The sequence below is a fragment of the Equus asinus genome, chromosome 18 (genome assembly GCF_041296235.1).
Source record: "Equus asinus isolate D_3611 breed Donkey chromosome 18, EquAss-T2T_v2, whole genome shotgun sequence".
Taxonomy (NCBI): domain Eukaryota; kingdom Metazoa; phylum Chordata; class Mammalia; order Perissodactyla; family Equidae; genus Equus; species Equus asinus.
Window position 1 is genome coordinate 19,131,499 of NC_091807.1, and position 24,022 is coordinate 19,155,520.

General features: G+C 34.5%; 1 protein-coding gene across 2 annotated transcripts in view; it reads left to right on the forward strand.

The window, feature by feature from the left end:
• NCAM2 (neural cell adhesion molecule 2) overlaps nucleotides 1–24,022 on the forward strand; it is a 483,364-nt gene that overhangs the window by 404,488 nt on the left and 54,854 nt on the right. For both annotated transcript variants that reach the window (XM_044751022.2, XM_044751023.2), the window contains exon 13: nucleotides 22,972–23,091. In XM_044751022.2, coding sequence (XP_044606957.1) covers nucleotides 22,972–23,091 — 120 coding nt within the window. The remainder of the gene's footprint in view (nucleotides 1–22,971; nucleotides 23,092–24,022) is intronic.

Sequence of the window (24,022 nt, forward strand, 5' to 3'; positions counted from 1 at the left end):
GCACATCTTCATTTATTTTATATGTGGATGCCTGTCACAGCATGGCTTGATAATTGGTGTCTAGGTCTATGCCTGGGATCCGAACCCATGAATCCCAGGACACAAAAGTGGAGTGTGTAAAATTAACTGGTGTGCCACCTGGCTGGCCACTGTTTGGTCTTGTTTTTTAATCCAACCAGCTACTCTTTGTCATTTGATTGGAGAATTCAATCCATTTAGATTTAGAGTAATTATTGATATATAAAGACTTAATACTGCCATTTTATCCCTTTTCTGGTTTTTCTGTACTTCCTTTGTTTCTCATCCCATGTATTTCTGACTGCCAATTCAGTTTGGTGTTTCTGTACAATGATTTTCTTTTTATTTATCATTTATATCTCTGTTCTGATTTTTTCTTTTATGATTACCATGAGGTTTGTATAAAAGATCTCATACATGAGATAGCCCATTTTCAGATAACCTCTTATTTCTTTAGTCTAAGCAGATTCCATGTCTTTCCTCTTCCCCTTCTAAGTTATGGTTGTCACAACTTATTCTGTTTTGTGTCATGAGTTTGTGATTAAAATGAAGTGGTTACAGTTATTTTGGATGCTTGCCTTCCTTTTATCTTTACTGTATAATTAAGTTTTTGCTAACTGGTTCTGATAGAGAACTGAAATTTTCTGATTTTGTCTGTTTATTTTCTTGGTCAAGGCTTTGTAAACTCTTTATTCTTTTTCCAAGTGTCTGTGTCTTCTTGATCATTTCTTGTAGGGAGGTCTTGTGGCAATGAACTCCCACAGCTTCTGTTTATTTGGGAAAGGTGTTATTTCTCCATCATATCTGAAGGATAGCTTTTCTGGATAAAGTATTCTTGGCTGAAAGTTTTTGTCTTTCAGCATTTTGAATATACCATTCTGTTCTCTCCTAGCCTGTAAGGTTTCTGCTAAGAAATCTGCTGAAAGCATGATAGCAGTTCCTTGGTAGGTTATTTTCTTCTGTCTTGCTGCCTTTAATATTTTTCTTTGTCATTGACTTTTACCAGTTTCAGTAATATATGCCTTGGTGAATGTCTTTTTACATTCATGTAATTAGGAGTTCTATTAGCTTCATTTACACATAATTCCAGCTCCTTGCCCAGGTTCAAAAATTCTCATCTACTATTTCTTTGAACAAGCTCTCTGTTCCTTTCTTCCTATCTTCTCCCTCTTGAATACCTATAATCCTTATGTTGCATTTCCTAATTTAGACGGATATTTTCTGGAGAATTTCTTCATTTCTTTTTAGTCCTAGTTCTCTCTCTTCCTCCATCTGCATCATTTATCTATTTCTGCCCTCTAAATTACTAATTCTGTCCTCAATAATATCAGCTCTGTTAATTAAGGATTCTAGATTTTTCTTTATTTCATTCATTGTGTTTTCATCTCCAACATTTCTGATTTTTTTATAGTTTCAATCTCCTTTGTAAACAATTCTGTCTGTTCATAAGTTTATTCCTGAAATCATTGAACTGTCTTTTCAAGTTTTCTTGTAACTCATTGTTGTGTTACAATAACCATTTTGAATTCTATGACATTTAGATCATAAATTTCCGTGACTTCAGGATAGAGTCCTGGGTACTTGTCATTTTCCTTCTGGTCTTGAGTGTTAATATACTTCTTCATGCTATTTGATGGAGTTGACTTTTGCCATCACATAGTAGTAGTACCTGGTCACAGATTCTGTCACCATTAGGGGAGCAGGGGCTGTGTTATCTGAGCTCTCTGCAACCCCTGACAGATGTGCCTGTCTGTTGAAAGCTGGGCCAATAGGGCATGTCTGTTTTTTCCCACTGGCCACTGCTGCTTTACACACACTGGCACAGGTGCTCTGGTACAGATCCCCTGCTCTGGCCAACCAACCAAGCTGATGTGACATGCAGGAGTGGAGGAGGGACGTTTTCTTTTGTGTGCACAACCTTGCTTCCTCCCACACTGCATTCACTGTCTGCCCACCTGGGCTGCTTGGCTTGGTGTGGACACCACCACAATTGTTTAGCTACCTCAGTGTGGAGTGTTCCTACAGGCTGGGAGGCAACTCTAATAATGCAAGCGTTGCCACAGAGGGCTGCCTTTTCCTCCTTCCCCTCTCAGAATTGTGCACCAACTGCTCTGTGGGGTCCCATGTCCTAGATCGCTGCCACTCAGGAGGAAGAGAAGATCCACTTATTTCCTCCACTGCCTGCCAGGGGGTCCTGCAACCCCACCTTCAGATGTATGACTGTGTGGATCTCTCAGGCATCTATTGTGTTGTTTAAATCCCTCTGTTGGTTTATGAATATCCTTTTCATTGTATCTTAGAGGGGAGAGATTAAGGGAATAGCTCACTCCACCATGATGCTGATGTCACTGTCCTCAGTGTTTCTTTTAATCCATGTTATTTATATAGTTCTATTGGTGAAACTGGATTTCCCACTGTTATACTATGCAATTTCACTGGTTTAGAAACAATCTAAAATAATCGTTGTTTAGTGTTAGTTCTAACCTACTAGAGATTTTAAAATCTTAATGAGTTCCAGTGCTTTTTAAAAATTCTCTACAAGGAATATTTTGTATGATTACACTACTTCCAACATAAATGTGCCTGAGGAAAAAATCGTTATCAGTTCTGAATGTCTATATTTCACATGCTACAAGAGAAATTGACTGTAAAAATCATCTGTCTATGTTAAATACAAGTGGAATAAACCTATGAATTGCAAAGAAAAGGAGAAAAAAGTAATCCACACTAATTCCATATTTTCAGTGAAGGGAAATTTTCTCATTTGCATGTAGTGGAAAGAGTTCTGCATGTTAAAATGCAAAACGAGAATATCTTGGACTGTTTTAATTGTGCCCATAAAAACAAACCAAGTTAAATTAGAAATTTATATACAATTGTGATCTTAATGAATTTAAACTATGTAGGTCAAAGTATACAAAGAACTAAACTAAAAGGAAAATTGAGTGAAATAACAGTCTTAAGTAAAATTACTTGTCTTCTGGAGACTGTCCCACATATCTTGAGATGAAGATACAAATTCATACATAGTTCTATACTCAGCCTAGTCTCTGCTATAATGATAAAGGGAGCTTCTATACAAATAATTTTTAAAATTTTCTCAATAAAATCAATGAGCTTTCCCTTGGGTATATAATTTTATGAATCAGAAAAATAAATGGTATGAAGAAATGAATGTAACTTATATAGGGAAGATGTTTGTGAGTAGTGAGAGAAGAAACATGAATATTTCAAGAGTGTTTTATAGGATTGTAATCCACAGGACAATGCATTATTCATAGTTCCTAGAAACTTAAAAAAAAAAAAAAGAAATGGAGCCCATCTCCCTGCTCAAACACACTCTTCTGGACTTTTTAATTTGCCATGTAAAAATGACCTTTGTTGGAATATAGCTTAAAAATCTTCTCAATTATGAATTCTGGTGATGAATGGACTGACCATCATGGTTATTTTGATAGTGAGTTTAACTGATAGGTAGTTTAGAAGACATTTAAATTTTACCCCTAATATTGTTTAAATCATGCCTAACATACTTCACTATACTGAACATCACTTGATTTTTTTTATTATTAAAGTTCATTATTATGACTACTCTTTTCTCTATTATAGTATATAAACATTCTCAAACTTTAAGGAGGAGTGAAGAGCTTTTGCTATATACACTAAAGAGCTCAACATTCTTTCGTTGAGAAGATTCTAATGCCTTCTTCAGTGTTCCATCCTTTAGGGGAAGATGAACCCATGGACTGGCATGATCAGAAATGCTTTCTGAGAATGGCACCACTGTTTCTCAGCTCTTTTACATCATGTGTGGACCATGGAGATCATTCTTATCTTTTCTTACTATTGCCATCTCATGTGTTCCTTCTTTTTTTACATGTCATGATCTGATTAACATTGTAAACTAATAATGCAATGCTTTGATTTTTGTCATTGCCATTTTTAAAAAAATCATATTGCATAGGGGCTGGCCCAGTGACATAGTGGTTAAGTTCATGTACTCCACTTTGGCAGCCTGGGGTTCATGGGTTTGGATCCCAGGCACAGACCTACACACCAATCACCAAATCATGCTGTCACAGTATCTAATATACAAAATAGAGGAATATTTGCATGGATGTTATCTCGGGGACAATCTTCCTCAAGCAAAAAGAGGAAGACTGGCAATGGATGTTAGCTCAGGGCCAATCTTCCTCACACACACGCACACAAATTATTGCATGTAGCAGTGATATCTAAAATAGGATTCTCATATTCCAGGATATGTAAAAGATGAGTCATTAGGGTGCATAAGGGTAAACTGGAAAATATTTCAAATTCTCTAATGAAATGATATAAATTATGATTCAAATAATCACATTTAATAAGTGATTGACAATACTAAATATATGTATGTTTATGCACGTGTATTATATGTTTGTTTGTATATGTGTGGGTGCTTCATGTGTCATAATGTCCTAGCCTTTCTTTTCTCCCTCATTGCATAACATTCTCCTAAGTAAATAGTTGGCACATGAAAGCTGGTTCACTCACTGTGCCAAACATGCGTTCTACTTTCTTATGTCCAAGCTTGAATTTATATTACTCCTTCCATGCTTTTTTATCTATCCTTCAATGTCCAATGTAAACTTGAGCTTCTTTGTAAGGATTTATTTGATTATTTTAGTAGAAATATTTTTATATTCATTTTCAACTCTATAGTAAATATTGCGTATATGTACCAGTATTTGCCAGTCTCTCACCTCATAATATAAGTATTAAGACATTAGTCGCATCTCTCCATCTTGACTGCACATCTGAGAGCCTGTGTACCATATTGTATACACTCGTGAATCTTCTGCATCACCTGAAATTAATGAATGGATTACATAGTTACTAGATTTGCTTATATGCAAATAAAATTATATAGTTATTAACTATTTCCAAACATCTGTAAATGATTACACTGTCCAGGTTAAATTCAATGAAACTATCTAAACAAGTGAGTTACTTTTCTTCTCTACTTGGAGTTTCCAGAGATTCCACAAGCTTTTCTGGGAATTAATGTCATGTAATTGGCTGTTCTATAAAACTTAATTGTTTTGTAGATGAATAGATCTTCATTCCACCTACTAAGATTAAAAAAATATATATGGGAGCATTTTTTAATATTCTAAGTCTAGACGTAAGTAGACTATTGAGAACCTGGAGATAGCAGTTTCTCTTCCTCTTAAAAGCAGTCTTAATTATTGCCACTTCTTTTCTCTACTTTTAGACAAAAAGGCAGCTTTCACCATTGTATGACATATGCTGTTGCTATTGGCACAGCTAACATTAAAGAAAGAAAATCTTCTTAGGTGATAAAACATGCCTGGGCAGTTATGGCAACTTGGGTGTGTCAATGGACAGTTAAGGTATTTCTCACATGACAGAAAATGAGTGTGCTCTATAAAGCTGCTTCAATTTGGAGTGTTTTGCCAGAGGTCTTCATCTCTGCAGTTGGGTATTGCTATGATGCAGAGACACTTAGTAAGAATTTTGGATTTGGTGTTCAAGACATGTGATCTTCTGTCCATGGTAGCAGTGTCATCCCCCTGTATGGGGCCACACATCCTACATTCTGTATCTTTAACTTCTTGCCTCAACTAATGACTCTCACTTAACCCAACAAATATTTGTTGTGTATTCTCTATTTCTTGATGTTCAAATTGTAAATAGTTTTAGTGATTGTGCTTCTTCCTTCATCTTATAAAGTAGTTTAGCAGTGACTTCATCCCTTATGACTATGTCATTTGAGACACGTTATTTATCCCCTCTGATACACACAGACACACATTTATGCACACACATATATATATGCACACATATATGTATATGTGTATAAATACACATCCTGACTAACATAAATGACTCCCTACATGGTCAATTTAATTGAAATAATACATGCTCATTCATTTAGTTTGACCAAAACTTCAAAAGTGCCTACCATGTCCAGGTAGATTTTAGGATTTTAGGTGCTAGAGATACAATAATGAACAAAACAATAAAGTCTTTGTCATCATGGAGTTTACATTCTAGTGGAAGAGGTATACATATAAAAATATAGATGTATCTAATATATATTGATATATAATATGTATATATATTTTAAAACCAGGTAATGTTATGGAGTATGAAGAAAAATGGAGCAGAGCAAGACAATGGAATGTGACTAGAGAGAAGATGGAGTGTGACTAGAGGTGGAAGGCAGGGGCAATTTTAGAGAATGGTCAGGGCAGGATTCTGTGAGGAGGTGACTTTTGAGCAGAGCCCTGAGTGAAGTGAAGGAATGATTACACAAAGATCTGGGGAAGCCTGACCAGGGCTGAAACCAATAATAAGGCCATCTTGGCTGGAATGGCATAATCGGAGGGTAGAATCAAATGAAGCAAGAATAGTGAGATAGCTTTGGCCCAAATTCAAGGAGCCATTGTAGACCTTGGAGATGACTTTGCATTTTATTCTTAATGTCATTGAAAGTCTCATAAGTAATCCTTTTAGAACAGTATAGCTGAGGTTATTTTGAAGTACTGGCATTACTAAAAGGGATCCTTGTGACTAAGGAAGAACCTGTAGGGGAGGAAGACAGTTCCTCTACCCTCTATGTCCTTCTGGCTGGTCTAAGAATTAAATTGACATGGGACAGAATAACGGGAGAAAATCAAGTAAGTTTAATAACGTGTATGCATGGGAGAAAGTCAGGAAAACTGAGTAAGTTGCCAGAATGGCCAAAGCCACCACCTCAAATACTATTCAGATAAAGACAAAGAAGTATGTTGAGGGTAGTGCTTTGGGACTTCAAAGGGGAGGAAGGCAATTTACATGGAAATGCACATGGGCCAACAGTAGACAATGTGACCTGAGGGACACGTTTTACATTACACTACAGTTATCTTATGCTATTAGTTCCTTTCTGGAACAGGCCTTCTCTCTCCAATTCTTTTAGGCAGTTGAGGGAAAGGTCAAAGTTTCTTTTAGAGTGCTTTTGTGCTTAAAAATAATCAAGGCAAAGAGACACATTTTGGAGTGGCCAATTTTGATCCCCCACAAACCTTTCTCACATTCTCCTTTATTACATGAAACAAAATTCTAGTGTGATAAAAGTAGAAGTCATTTCCTTTTGTTATCTGTTTTGTAAAGATAGAGAACATTTCATGTATCCTATCATTTTATATAAATCTTTTCTTTTTCTAGACTAATTGAGTACTTCTATGCTATTCTTGAAATCCCCTGTTTGCACTTGTTCTTAAAATATTAACATGTGGTTTTCTCGTCTATATCTACTTGAATTAGTCTTTAAACTGTAAAGAGATGTTTATTGTCAGATTTCTTTTTTGTTGGTAGAATTTTTTATCTATTTTTTTTTATTGAGGTTATGATAGTTTACAACCTTGTGAAATTTCAGTAGTACATTATTATTTGTCATATTGTAGGTGTACCACTTCATCCTTTGTGCCCACCCCCCATCCCCCTTTCCCCTGGTAACCACTAATATGTTCTCTTTGTCCATGTGTTTATCTTCCACATATGAGTGGAGTCATACAGAGATTGTCTTTCTCTATCTGGCTTATTTAGCTTAACATAGTACCCTCAAGGTCCATCCAGGTGGTTGTGAATGGGACAGTTTTAACCTTTTTTATGGCTGAGTAGTATTCCATTGTATATATGTGCCATATCTTCTTTATCCAGTCATCACTTGATGGACACTTAGGTTGCTTCCACGTCTTGGCTATTGTAAATAATGGTGCAATGAACGTAGGAGTGCATGGGTCTCTTTGAATTACTGATTTCAAGTTCTTTGGATAGATAGCCAGTAGTGGAATAGCTGGATCATATGGTATTTCTATTTTTAACTTTTTGAGAAATCTGCACACTGTTTTCCATAGTGACGACACCAGTTTGCATTCCCACAGCAGTGTATGAGGGTTCCTTTTTCTCCACGACCTCTGTAACATTTGTCAGTTTTGGTTTTGGTTATTTTAGCCATGGTAGAATTTTTTTTTTTTTTGGAGGAAGATTAGCCTGAGCTAACATCTGCCACCAATCCTCTTCTTTTTGCTGAGGAATACTGGCCCCAAGCTAAGATCCGCGCCCATCTTCCTCTACTTTATATGTGGGACACCTACCACAGCATCACTTGCCAAGCAGTGCAATGTCTGCACCTGGGATCCGAACCAGTGATCCCTGGGCCACCAAAGTGGAACTGTACACTTAACTGCTGCACCACTGGGCCTGCCCTAGGAATGTTTTGATTTTCACAATATATGAGTCTATGACAATTCCACATGCTGTGGGATGTGCTTTTTTGAATTTTCAAATAGTATGTTGAAGGTAAGTTTTGACTTGCCAGGCCTAGGATTCCTACCAACACATTGTGGAAATTCACTGGTCTGATTTTATGGAAATAGGGCAACGTACCATTATCTAAATATAAACACAAAGAGGAATTATACTTTTGATGTGTCAATCACAAAATTATAGAGTGGCATTAAATTTTTCATACATTAAACAACTAGTGGCTACCATGTGACATACGTTGTTCAAGATAATGAGAATATAATATCAAAAATAGTCCTCCCAATCTTTCAACTAAAACTGTGTGTGTGTCTGTTTATTTACACAATCAGATTTCGTTTTCTCTAATTTTCTGCCAATTGGGCTAAACCAGATAAATTCAATCAATGTTTTTTGGATCCCACCTTCCATCAGCTATTTTATTCATTTGGTTTTAGTCTTCTTTGCAATGGCTTTGAGAAATAATTTCATTCTTCAAGGTGTTATTATCCCCTCCTTATATATAATACAGCTAATAGATATGAACACCTGTCATGAAGCTTATGTATGACAGTGTTCCAAAGAACATGTATTACACTTTGAAATTTTAAAAAAAAAGAACTTCTTGAATCTGTCCTTCTCACAAAAGGTGGTAATCTCATTAAAGCTGAACTTTTGTAATCCTGAATTAAGAAACATATTTAAAAGTAATCATGTCACAATGCATAGGCATATCAAATCATCACTCTGTACACTTTAAATTTATACAATTTTATTTGCCAATTATATGTCAATAAAGCTGGAAAATAAGTTAATTAATTAAAAACTCAAGGGAAAACACCAACATGTTCAAGATAGCTTCAAAATTTTGGTATACAAATGGACCTGGTTCAATATAAGTGTTGGTTTATTCAGTCATCTAAATACTGGCAGCTTTAAAAACTTCAGTATTTTAAGGAGAAAGCACCTGTGGTTTTATAGCAAACATCAAGTATTGAAATTTTTTAATAAACAGAAAAGGAATTATATAACAGAGACAGGTTGCACTTGCCTTTGTCATTAAGCAGGTGGTTAGAACCATTATTTGCATTTTCATAAGCTTAATATACATTTTCTATCTCTAGATTCATAGGGAAATTATCACAAATTGTCCTAGGGATGGCAATTAAGATTAGCAATTTGTTCTCCTCTGCAATTTATTAAGCTTTACTAAAAAAAATGAGTTTCATAAGAGAAGATTATAATTATTTTACTACTAATATTATACATTCATACAACAAATTACGTCACATTACTTCTTCCCCAAATTCAACATAATCTTCCTCTAGGTCAATGTCTTTTAAAGGCTGCATGTTCACTTTTTAAAAGAAATATTTTGTTTTTGCTGTTCAAAGACTCAATATAGCCAGAATGACCTAAATCAAGTTTTTAGAACAGGATCGTTTCATTATTTTCAAATTTTGTATCTGAAAATATTTTTTCTCAACTTTTTTTATCGTAGTAAAATATACACAACATAAAATATACCATCTTATAACCATTTGTACAGTTCACTGGTATTAAATACATTTATAATGTTGTGCAACCATCACCACCATCCATCTCCATAACACTTTTCAAATCGTAAAACTGAAACTCTATATCTGTTAAACCATAACTTCGCATTCTCCCTTCTCCCCAGCCCTTGGCAACTAGCATTCTACTTTCTGACTCTAAGACTTTCATACTCTAAATACCTCATATAAGTGGAATCAGACAGTATTTGTCTTTTTTCACTTAGCTTCAGTTTTTTCACTGGCTTATTTCACTTAGCATAATGTCCTCAAGGTTCATCTATGTTGTAACATATTGCAGAATTTCCTTCCTTTTTAAAGATTAATCATTTCCTACTGTATCTATGTACCACCTTTTGCTTACCTTTTCATCTGTTGACGGATGCTTGGATTGCTTCTGCTTCCATGTTTTAGCTATTGTGAATAATGCTGTTATGAACACGAGGAGGGTGCAAATATTTCTTTGAGACCCTGCTTTCAATTCTTTTGGGTGTATACCCAGAAGTGGAATTGCTGGATCATACGGAAATCTATTTTTAACTTTTTGAGAAACCACCATACTGTTTTCCACAGAGGCTGTACCATTTTATATTCCCATCAATAGTGCACAAGGAATCCGATTTCTCCCCATCCTCACCAACATTTGTTGATTTCTTTGTTCTTTTTTCCTTTTTTTGATAGTAGCCATCCTAATGAGTATGAGGTGGCATTTCCTTGTAGTTTTGACTCACATTTCCCTTATGATTAGTGATGTTGAGCATCTTTTCATGTACTTATTGGCTATTTGTATACCTTGTTTGGAGAAATGTCCATGCAAGTCTTTTGCCCATTTTCGAATTGGGTTGTTTTTTGGTTTATGAGTGCAAAGAGTTCTCTATATATTCTATATTAATCCCTTATCAGATATATGATTTGCAAATATTTTCTCTCATTCTGTGGGTTGCCTTTTTATTCTGTTGACAGTGTGTTTTGATGTGCAAAATTTTAAATTTTCTTGAATTCCAAATTATCTATTTTTCTTTTGTTGCTTGTGCCTTTGGTGTCACATCCTGGAAATCATTGAAAAATCCAGTGTAATAAAGCTTTTTTATCCTGAGTTTTCTTCTAAGAGTTTTATAGTTTTAGGTCTTACATTTAAGTCTTTGATCCATTCTGAGTTAATTTTGCATATGGTGTTAGGTAAGGGTCACACTTCATTCTTTTTTTCACAACTCAATTTGTTGAAGAAGAGTTTTTCCTTTCCCCGTTGAATGGTCTTGGCACTCTTGTCAAAAATCATTTGATCATATTTGTGAGGGTTTATTTCTGGGCTTTCTATTCCATTCAATTGGTCAATATGTCTGACTTTATACCACTATCACATTATCTCAATATGTCTGACTTTATACCACTATCACATTATTTTGATTACTGTAGGTTTTTAGTCTGTTTTAAAAATAGGAAGTGTGAGTCTTCTAGCTTTGTTTTGTTTTGTTTTGTTTTGTTTTGTTTTGTTTTGACATTGTTTTGACTATTTTAGGTCTCTTGGGATTCCATAGGAATTTTAGGATGGGTTTTTCCTATTTTTGCAGAAAACATCATTGGGATTTTGATCGAGATTGCATTAGATTTGTATATCAGGTTGGGTACTACTGACATTTTAATGGTATTAGGGATTACCATCCATGAACACAGAATGGGTTTCCATTTTTTTATGTCTCCTTTAGTTTCTTTCAGCAGTATTTTGTGGTTTTCATTATGCAAGTCTTTAATTGCCTTGGCTCAGTTAATTCGTAACTATTTTATTCTTTTTAATGCTATTACAATGGAATTGTTTTTGAATTTTCCTTTGCAGATTGTGCATTGTTAGTATGTAGAAATGCAACTGATTTGGGGGTGGTGACTTTGTATCCTCTTACTTTGATGAATTAATTTTTTAGTTCTAAATTTTTTTTGTGGAATCTTTACAGCTTTCTGCATATAAGATCATACTATCTGTGAACAGAGATAATTTTACTTCTTTCTTTCTAATTTGGATGCCTTTTATATTTTTCTTGCCTATTTACTCTGGCTGGAACTCCCAGTACTATCTTAATAGAAGTGGTGAAAAAAGGCATCCTTGCCTTGTTCCTGTTTCAATCTTTCACCACTGAGTACGATTCACTGTAGGATTTAATATATGGCTTTTATAATGTTGAAGTAGTTTCTTTCTGTTCCTAGATTTTTTCATTTTTTTATTGTGAAAGGGTATTGAATTTTGTCAAGTTTCTTGCTGCATCAATTTTTGATGATCATGTGTTTTTTTTTCTTCATTCTATAATTATAATGTGTGACATTGATTAATTTTTGTATGTTGAAACATCCTTGCATTTCAAGAATTTTCTTCACTTTGTAATTGTGGCGTATTACTTTGATAATTTTTGTGTGTTGAAACATCGTTGCTTTCCATAAATAAATGCTGCTTGGTGATGGTGTATAATCCTTTTAACATGCTGCTGAACTTGGCTTGCTAGTATTTTGTCAAGGATTTTTTGCGTCAATGTTCATGAATGATGCCAATCTGTAGTTTTATTTTTTTAGTGTCTTTGGTTTTGATATCAGGTTAATGCTGGCTACATAGAATAACTTAGAAAGTGTTTCTTCCTCTTCATTTTTTTAAGGAAATTTTGAGAAGAATTGGTATATGTTCTTCTGTAAATGTTTGATAGAATTCATCAATGAAATCATCAAGTCCCGGGATTTTCTTTGTCAGGAGATTTTTGATTACTGATTAAATCTCCTTACTAGCTGTAGGTTTATTCAGATTTTCTATCACTTCATGATTTAGTCTTGGTAGGTTTTGTGTTTCTAGGAATTTGTCCGTTTCATCTAGCTTGTCCAATTGGTCAGCATACAACTGTTCATATTACTCTTATAATCCTTTTTATCTCTGTAGAATTGGTGGTAATGTCTCCACTTTAATGTCTGATTTTAGTAATTTGAGTATTTTGTTTTTGTCTCAGTCCATGTAGGTAAAGGTTTTTCAATATCATCAGTCTTTTTGAAGAACCAACTTTTGGTTTCTTTGACTTTCTCTATTATTTTTCTATTTTTGTATTTCATTTATCTCTGTTCTAGTTGTTATTTTTTCTTAATTCTGCTAGTTTTGAGTTTAGTCAATTATTGTTTTTCTAATTCCTTGAGTTGTAAAGCTATGTTGTTGATTTGAGATCTTTCTTGTTGTTTAATGCAAGCATTTATAGCTATAAATTCCCCCTGTAAGCCCTACTTTTGCTCTATTCTATAAGTTTTTGGCATATGGTATTTTCATTTTTATTCTTCTCTAAGAATTTTCTAACTACTCTTTTGATTTCTCCTTTGACTCATTGGTTGTTTAAGAGTATGATGTTTAATTTCCACTATTTTGTGAATTTCTGAGTTTTCCTTCTTTTGTAGATTTCTAATTTCATCCTGCTGTGGTCAGAGAAGATACTGTGTATGATATATGTCTTTTTAAATCTGTTGAGACTCAATTTGTGGCCTAACATATTATCTATCCTGGAAAATGTCCCACGTGCACTTGAGAATAAGGTTTTTACTGTTCTTTTTGGATAGTGTTCTGTATATGTCTGTAAGATCCAATTGGTTTATTTTGTCGTTTAAGCCTTCTATTTCCTTACTTATTTTTTGTCTGATTGTTCTAGCCATTATTGCAACTGAGGTATTGAAATCTCCAACTATTATTGTAGAACTCTTTCTCCCTTCATTTCTGTCAATTTTTGTCGCATGTATTTTCATAGTCTGTCAGTAGTGTATAAATGTTTATAATTGTTATATCTTCCTGCTATACTGAAACTTTTATTGATGTTAAATATCCTACTTTGTCTCTTATAACACTTTTTGGTTTAAAGTCTATGTTGTCTGATATCATATTATTATAACGCCTGTTCTTTTTTAGTTATTATTTCATGGATAATCTTTTCCACCCTTTCACTTTCTTTAATTTTCTTTTTTTTAATGATTGGGGCTGAGCTAACATCTGTTGCCAATCATTATTTTTCCTTCTTCTCCCCCAACCTCCCAAGTATTTAGTTGTATATTCTGGTTGTAGGTCCTTCTAGTTCTGCTATGTGGGACGTGACCTCAGCATGGCTTGATGAGAAGCACTGCATCCATACCCAGGATGTGAACCAGTGAAACCCTGGTTTGCCAGAGCAGAGCTTGCAAACTTAACCACCCTGCCACGGGGCTGGCCCCTCACTTTCAATCTATTTGTGTCTTTGGATCTAAAGTGAGTCTATTGTAGATGCATACAGTTGGATAATATAATTTTATTCATTCTAACAATCTCTGTCTTTTGCTTGGAAGTTTAATCCATTTACATTTAAAGTAATTACCAATAAGGAGGTACTTCTGTCATTTTGGTATTTGTTTTCTAGCTTTTTTGTTCCTCATTTTCTGCATTACTTTCTTTTTTTGTGTTGAGTCAGGTTTTTTTGTGGCAAAAATTTTAATTGCTTTATTATTCCCTTTTGTGTATATCCTATAGCTATTTTCTTTGTGGTTACCATGGGATTTCATTTACCATCTTAAAGTTATAACACTCTAATTTGAATTTACACCAGCTTAACTTCAATAACATACAAAAACTCTGCTTGTTTACAGCTCCATTTCCATCCCTTTTGTTGTTGATATCACAATATTACAAGTTTATATATTGTGCGCCCAAAAACCTAAATTAAAAATTCTTTTAAATGTGTCAGTCTTATAAATTATGTATAAAACAAATTAGGATTTGCAAGCCAAAGTTACAATAACACTAGCTTTTAGAATAAGAATTTGTTTTTTTGGTGTTGGTGAGGAAGATTGTCTCTGAGCTAATATCTATTGCCACTCTTCCTCTTTTTGCTTGAGGAAGATTGTTGCTGAGCTAACACCTGTTGCAATCTTCCTCTATTTTGTATGTGAGATGCCACTACAACATGGTTTGATGAGCAGTGCATAGTCCACGCCTGGGATCCGAACCTCTGAACCCCAGGCTACCAAAGCAAAGCATACGAACTTAGCCATGACACCACTAGGTAGGCCCCTAGAATAATAATTTTTTTACAACGTAGTAGTCTCTTAAATCATGTAGAAAGCAATCAGTTACAAACCATTGTTACAGTAGTACTAGCTTTCATAATTGCCTATCTATTTACCTGTATTAAGATCTTTATTTCTTCATATGACTGTGAGTTACTGTCTGGTGTCCTTTCATTTCACCTTGTAGCACACCCTTGAACATCTCTTGCAGGGTAAGTCTAGTGGTGACAAAATTCCTCAGCTTTTGTTTATCAGAACGTCTGAATTTCCCCATAAATTTTGATAGACAATTTTTCCAGATATAGGACAGGTTTTTCCTTTTAGTGCTTTGAAAAAGATTATCCCACTGCCTTTTGGCCTCCAAACTTTCTGATGAGAAATGTGCTGATAATGTTAGTGAGGATCCCTTGTATGTGAGGAGTCACTTCTCTCTTGCCGCTTTCAAGATTTTCTCCTTGTCTTTGTCTTTTGAAAGTTTGATTATAGTGTGTCTTGATGTGGGCCTCTTTGAGTTCATTTACCTTGAAATCACTGAATTTCTTGGATGTTTATATTCATGGTTGAAGTTTTCAGGTATTATTTCTTCAAATATTCTCTCTGTCCTTTTCTCTCTCTCTCCTGTTTCTTGGAGTCCCAAAGTGTGATTGTTGTTCCATTGTGATCCTGTCTCACTGGTCCCTTAGGATTTGTTCACTTTGCTTCAATCTTTTTTCTTTCTGTTTCTCAGATTCAGGAATTTCCACTGTCCTATCTTCAAGTCCTTTGCTTCTTTCTTCTACTCTCTCAGATATGCCTGTGAATTCTTCTAATGAATTTTTATTTCAGTTATTGTACTTTAAAGCTCCAGAATTTCTTTTTGGTTTCTTTTTAGTCGTTTTCTCTTTATTGGTATTTCCATTTGGTCATCCATTGTTTTCTTGTCTTTGTCCACATCTTCCTTTAGTTCTCTGAGCATCTTTAAGAAAGTTGTTTCAAAGTCTTTCTCTAGTATATTTGCCATGAAGTCTTTTTCAGGGACAGTTTTTGTTGATTTATTTTTTTCCTTTGAATGGGCCATACTCTTCTGTTTCTTTCTATGCTTTATGATTTCATATTTAAAACTGCACATGTGAATCTAATAATATGGTGAGTCTGGAAATCAGATTCTCCCCTTTCCCCAGTATTAATTATTTTTTGTTATCGTGCTTGTTTATTGTTTTTTTAGGTTGTTGTAGGCTGGGTCTGTGCCAAGGATCAGATGGAGATGTAAACTTAAAGTCTTCTCATGGCACCAGTTCTTTAAGTTCCCAAGAAGTCACTTCAGCCAGAGGAGGAGGGGCATGCGACAATGAAGGGAGGTGCAACAACAATGGCTGCCCACCTCATTGTCTGCATGTCTGTAATCAAAAGCAACAATCAAAGGTCAGAGTGAGATCCCTGACATTTGGAGGACAGGATCTTTTTTACCCTCCCTGGCTCCCTCAAGCTGTGTTCAAGCTGCTCCAGGAACATGTGAACAGCTGCCTGCTACTTGGCTGGGGTGGGGATGGATAGCAGTTACTGTGCTAACAGCTGAAATGGACCAAAATTTACAACAATTTACTATCCATGTTTTCCTCTGAAAGTTGCAAGTCATTAGTAGACTTCAGAGTTCCAAAATATTTACATTAGAAGATTCTGCCAGTACAAATGTTGTCCAGGTGGGGAGACAGATTCCTGGTGCTTCCTACTCTACCACCTTCCTGGAATCCTCCTTTTCCATTTGCAATTCTTTGTATTCATTGAAACTTTAATTCATAGCTGTTCATTCTTTGAGCTTTAAATTCAAGATTCTAAAGATTTTTTAACATTTTTTATGAGGGATCCCAGTGGAATTGTTCAGATGAACATCTTCAGTTTTTTTGAAGTGTTCAAAAGAAAATGAATTACGCACATAGATATTTACCTATAGAATTATCTGCCTCACAATTTGAATTCTCCAAAACACATATGTTAAAATGCTCCAAATAAAAATAACTTAGTACCTTTCAAAATATCTGTATATAAATATAAACTAATATTTTCATAAAATGCTGAAAATATTACTTAACGGATAAAATTTTTGTGACAAGGTGTTTAGGTATATGATAATCTCTAAGATATGAATAGTAACCATTCATATTAATGTATTTGAATCACTTAACGTTGGATGAAAAATGAAATAAAGCCATAATAAACAATGTGATATAGAAAGGAACATACATGTTCCCAGATTTCTAGAGAAAGTAGACTGTTTCTGTGTCTTGAAATTTATTGAAAGATAGCAAGCAATTGATTAAAACTAATGGAAATGTCTGGGTTAACTATAGAAAAGCTATAGAAAAACAGGAACTCTCTTGGAGAAATTTTAAGCACTATTATGAGATTTTTAAAAAAAATACTATATAACTTCTTTGAAAATAGAGAAAGAAAAATTTTTTAAAAGAAGCTAGGAGGAGAAAAAACTGCCCAAATTGCACTTGGTGCATTGCTTATAAATCTTACATTCTAAGGGGATCTCTGGGCTGTCTGTATGGTTTGGTGTGTTCCATAATAGAGAATATAAATGATAGAGCAAGATTGGTTCATTCTTCATTATTAGGAAATGTGGCTAAGAACCTTGAATGGGATACATGGAATAAACCATTTCATTTAGCATATAAAAAATTAATAAAAATGACAGAATAGATCGGCCAAAATGCATTATAGGCAGAAGTGGCTGGTAAATGTCTCTCTTTTACAGTGAGAGGCCTAAGTGTAAGAAATCCTAATGGTGGGATAGCGTGATCTGACTTTGCTCTGAATCTCTCATCATTGCATTTTTACTAAGATTTTGATGTGGTCCTGTGAACTATAAGAAAAATCACTGACGTGTCCATCTTATAGTGCTGGGAATTTATGAAGAGCGTCAGCATGGATTTAATTGTTCCTTTCTAATGAGAATTCAGAAACACTTTATTAAGTAAAATATTCTGAGAAAGAGTGTAAAGGGTAACTGAAGTCAAGTGTTAAAAAACTCTACATCATGGGTTAAAAAAGGGGAAAAATACTTACATGTTTATTCAAGCCTGTTGAGAACTCTTTCAGAAGGGAATCAGAATTCCCTCTCTCGGAAAAAGAAAAAAAAAAAAAAAGGTTTTCATTGGCTTGTTTTAATTGTTTAGAGAACAAAAGCTGAATCTTAGATGAGGAACTTCAGGGATTTCATTATATCTTCAGATTTGTCTGAGGAGATTAACAGCAAGTGTAAGTTTGAGTGATCAGTTCTATCCTAGCCACGCTTTGTGATTTCTCATAGCTGTCAGACGTGTTTCCCAGTTCTTGACAGCCTGAACAGTCTGATTTGAGGCAGATGATACAGCAGTTCTATGTCAAGGGAGTGCCCATCTGCTTACAGTGAATGGCAGGAAAAACCCAAAGAAAGTTCTGGGGTTTGAGAGAGAGAAGAGAGCATGGCTAAATTTAATCTCACCTTAGAATTTCACTCAGCCTAATTAGTTTGCAAATACATAATTTATTTTGCTCCAGGGATCATATATATTCTGTAGATTCTTGACAGCCAAAGGGAAGGGATTTGCAATTATTATCTGAACAAACAAAACCTTATTTCGTTCAATAACCTTTAGTAAAGTCTGATTCCCTTTTTAAAGGGAGAATACAACTTCCAATATCATTTCCATACTTGTAAAAATAATGTAAAAAGTTACTATTTTGCTGTCATTCACCAGTTTAAATGCCACTGTTTTCATGTATGTCAATATTTTGCTGTACTTTTTGCATTTATAGCCAGGTGACAAAATTGTCATTTACGAAACTCCGTTATATTTAAATCCAGCAGAAACATTCAATCAGTGAGGGAAATCGGATTCTTTATAGAAACTATGCCTGTTAGCATGTCTAAGAAAAATTCATGATTGTTTATAATTTTCAGAAGAATTGCATTATGATTTCCAAATTGTGCTGAGTGTAACTATAAAATACCTTAATTGATGCCATTTGTCCTTAAAGACCTTTTAGTGATTTGTAATCTAGGTCTACTTTCACCTAATTTGTGAGTTTGAATTTCTAATAAATTATAGGGAGAGAACCCAGCCCACACCTCAGTTTGTGGCTCTTTTCTTCTGTATTGTATGGGCACATGTGGGCAAAGAAAGTCCTCCATTAACTAACTTTATAATTTGAGGCATGGCTCTATTATAGAGTACACAGCCTTTCGTTTTTCAAGTGGTGGTTTGCTTTCAAGCTCTACCTTGGGTATTCAAAAACCCTATGTTTGGTAATATGCCAGCAAATTATGGATGATTTAATGTATATATCCTCTTCTTTAAGAAAGGCAAGGCAAATTACACATCCAGGCTTTGCCTCCCCAGAATCTTTTCCTTTCCTTCTATTTAAATTGGTCCCAATTTATGGAGTTCTTTCTATTTCACACAATAATATTTATGTTCACACAATGTTAATAAGCCTCATAATAAGGGTTATTGTACCAAAACCTTTAGAATCAGAACTGAAAAATAGACTGACTTCTTGTATATAAACTTTGCAGAACTTGCATCAATAGGCTTACTTCGTGCCTCTCCCCTGTCATTTGGAAATCCTCTGTAAGGCCTCCTCCTCATCCACTTTGCCCTTGAGTGTTTTAGCCCGGCATTGTAATAGCAGTTCAGCCATCATTTAGCCTCTCTGCTCCTCTCCTCCACAAACTGCTGTGCGCTGAAACTCAGTCACCAAAGGGGAGATCTTGACACTGAGAAGAGAAAAATGTGCGGGAATGTGGAGAAAATCGATTCTGAATTGATCATAATGTAATTAAAGAAATAGGTTTCCCCTTGGTAGAGGTAACGGGACACTCAAAGCTCCTCACCATCCTTACGAAATGTTAGAGGAAGAAAAAGCTGACAGTCCATGCGAGAAAGAAATACTCAGATCATTCAAGTAAAGCGTGGAGTTGCTTTTGGGGTCAGAAGGAGCGGTGGATCGATGTTTTCTTTAATCTAAGTAATAACCTCGATTTTCCCTGATTTGATATGCTCTGATACTTCAATAGCTCTATTGTTATCCATTTTTAACCTAAAAAAATGAAGAGTGTGATCTCTATACTTCTGACTTATGGAGAATGTTATTTACAATTTAAATTATGTGCTTTAAATTCTATTGCTTTTCTTGTTTAATTGTATCAAGACAGTTGAATATAAGTATTACCAGTTGTTGTCATCTACGCAGCTGATTTACAATCTTAAAATGATGATAGCAACTGTTTCTTTACATCATAGAAATATGGAGAGGCATATCACATGCCTAAGTTGTCAGCAGTAGTAAAAGCATCTATGGCATGTTCTCATATAGTGTAGCATACTCTCTATATAGATTATCTGTATATGTTAACATTTGTTAAGTAAATATCACTAACACTACTTTTGCCGGTAAACATAGAGTATTTTGCCACTGAACATGGAGTCGGAGGTGTTGGAATTTTGGACTATCAATTATTTTTGCATTATCTCATAGTCTGCACGTGATGTCTCCATTTGCTTAGATAATTGATGCATAGTGGTGATTATTTCACAGATCACAAATTTTTTATCCATACATTCAATAGACTTATTTTTCTACTTTTGTTTCTGTGACGTTTAATGAAGGTATCTTTGTTTAGAAGTTGAGAGATCAACTCAGCCCTAACACTTGGTTGTATCTCAGCCAATGGCAAAATGAGGCTCAGAGCTACATGACCTCTTTCATGAGTCTAAAGCATTTATCACTACAGTGTCATATTAGGAAGGTTATTGTAGTCAGACTGGTCCTGCATGAGTCTCTCATATGTCCCCATGCTACATCACGTCATTCTCCTTTAGGGTAAAGAAGAGGATAATCAAACACTAACTGTTCCATGACATCATATTGGACATTGACTGCTCCATGACAATATTGATTTTCCAAGGGCCTAATCATTTTTATTATAAACCTTGAACAATAAAAGTGCTTTTATAAAGCTTTAATCTCTGCAGAACAGTAGGCCTAGCTCACTTTGGTTTTAAATTTGTTATATTTATTAAATGATTAAATTGATAAAATATAATGAATTTTGAACTCTTGAATTCCTTGTTATGCTGACCTTGAGCAGAAACCTTCTCCCTTAAGGACAGTAGTCCAACTTCTTAACATTTTATCTGCCTAACTCCTAGTTTGATTCCCTCCTCCTTTTGCATCATCAGCATGACCAGATCCATCTATGTACTAACTTTCTCTCCATTATAGCTGTATTCTTTTTCTTGCGCTGGTGTTATGTATACGCTGACTCTAGATCACCAACTACCTGGGTTTGAGTTTCCTGAAAAAGCTCATGGGTTATTAACCTGTCAGAAAGAGTTAAATTCAAGCCTTGGTTTTCCCATTCATCGTTGTAGCTTCTAATCAGTTGGATTTCCCTGCAATTCAATCTGTTCCCAGTTGTCCTCCCTTAACTCTGACACCATGTGTTTTCATGTGAGGCTTTGACAAGACAATGCACTCTCAAAAGCAAGTTCAGTTTTCTTAAAAGGTAGAGAAACTGAGAAATACAAGTGTAAATTTTTCCAGTTAGAAATTTATCCTTTCTGCTCACTTTAGAACATCTGTACTGGATGAAATAAGGTCTGATTGATATCTGGAATATATGTCTTTGCCACTAATGTTTATCTGGTACATATGGTAATATACCAAATTTATATAAAAATATTTATATAATTTTCATTTTTTTAAATTCTGCATTTTAGACAGAAAATATCTCTACAGTGCATAAAGCAATTTTTTTATTTGCTTTAATTTAATAAGATATTCAATGATGATTAAATAGTTATAATAAAAAATCTAAACAGAAATCATAGTAATGAGTATTGAGGAAAAGAATCAAATACAATGAAGTATCAAAACAAATTGAAGTATATTCGCACTGTGTAGAATGAAAAATGTTATCTAGTGAATCTGTATTACAATGTAATTAATTATCAGAAATATGTTAATAAATTCTATTGCAATTTTATTGAATGTATACCATCTTCAGTCATGTTCATTGTAAAACAATACCCCTACAAATATGATCCTGGTTACCTATGGTTTAATCTTTCATTTTCTGATTGCTTATATCTTCATCTATTATGAATTGATCAGTTGACTTGGAGTTATTACATAAGCCAGACATAACTGCATTTTGCTTGTTCATCAAGACTTTACCATTTCCACTAATTTTTGCTCTGTTTAGCAAAAGCAGTAAAGATATAGGTGATTATGGATTTTCATTAGCTCCATCAGAGGAATTTGTAAAGATGTAATATTTTGAAATCTACAATTGTATCCAAAATTGTCTGGCAAATTAAAGAAGTTGACATGACCCAGATGTTTCTAATAAGCTTTACCCCTCTGTACATTTTCAGATTCTTTCTTCACCTTTGTGTTATGTTGAGTCCATGTCTGGTACAGTATATAAATGAGAAGAAATTCAGAGAGAAAATATAAGAGATGACAACCTTGAAGCTAGCATTAAAGATGATTGGATTTTGATTTAAGATTATCGAATAAATGATCCACTTTTGCTGTAGAGTCAACTGTGACACTTATTTAACACGACTGAAGCACCGTAGGCTGGAGGCCAGAGTTCCATATATTGAATTATATTGAATTCCATATCCACATTAAATTCTATAGAAATAATCCATTTAAAGTGGACAAAAGATATTATATTTTGTATATAATAAATATATTTTTTAAATAAATAAGTGGATGCATATATTTACTTAAACTGTTCTCATTTACTGAATGTTAAAAGAAAAGTAAGAAAGCATTTTACTTTCTACTTTGTGAGTGTAAGTATCACAGAGGAAACAATTCTTTGAAAGTCACTGCATGGGGTTAGAGCACTAAAATCGAGGTAAGGAAGAGGACTGTTCACGAATTGTTCTTATACGCATTTTCTATTTTGTGTGTGTGTCTCATGGAAAGACTTACAGTGAAATTATTCACTCTGCATTGTAGTAGTTTGATTTGTTACTTATTAAGATGCATTAATTATAGGCATATACATCTTTTTTTCTAGCAATGGTTGTTTTGAGCAACCTGGAACCAAATACAACTTATGAAATCAGGGTTGCAGCTGTAAATGGAAAAGGGCAAGGAGACTACAGTAAAATAGAAATCTTCCAGACACTACCAGTTCGTAAGTGATCCTCTCTGTTGTGTTTTCTCTTACTATTCTCTTTACTTGCAAGTTGAAATGGGATTTTAAAATGCAGGGAGATGGTTCAACACTTTGGGGAAGTGAATTATGTCTTTGTTGAAGTGTTTCTGAAGATGGTGTCATCTCAGATTTATAAAAAGAATTTAGCTCTGAAGTCAGGGAAAAAAGAAAAGGTACACGGCAATATATATAGGAAAATTGTTCTCAGGAAAAGTGTCCTGAACAGGAAGGTGTCCTATTTATTCATAGTCTGCTTAATTGGATTGTAGTACTCAGATTATATTCTGTGCAAGAGTAGAAAAGTGTCCGTGTAACACATCCGATATTCTACTCTTTTGATGAGTCGGAACTCTTTCCTTTATCCTGTAAATTATGTAGGTCCTAAGTGTGAGGAAAAGGCACCACTAAATTAATTCATTACATTGGTGACTGCAGAAGAAGGGCTGTTGTAGCCTGTTCTTGTTGCTATCCTGTTTTGGAATAATCTAAGCAAATTGGTTTTACGTGAAGCTAAGATAAATTTTAAAAGACTTGTATTTCCTTTATGTTGAATAAATTGTTTAAAAATGTGAGAAAATTTGACTGTGACTTAACAAACGCTGTTATAAAATCTATGCATAACCCTGTCTGTTATATGCACATATTGGGACAGTCAAATTGGCCACAATAAGTGGTCTCACTCTAATTTGTGAACTATTCCTTTCTGTTGGTTCTCATCAAATGTCAGATGTGTTCCCTTTTCTCTATTCCCGAGGCCAGTGTCTTTGTCAGTCCTGCATTATTTTTCATCAGGAAGACTGAAAGAACTTCTTGACTCATAATCTATCTCCAGACTAAAATGATTCTAGAGTGACTTTATAAAAATTTAGAGACTTAGCCCTTCTCTTCTTGTAATCCTCAACAACCATAC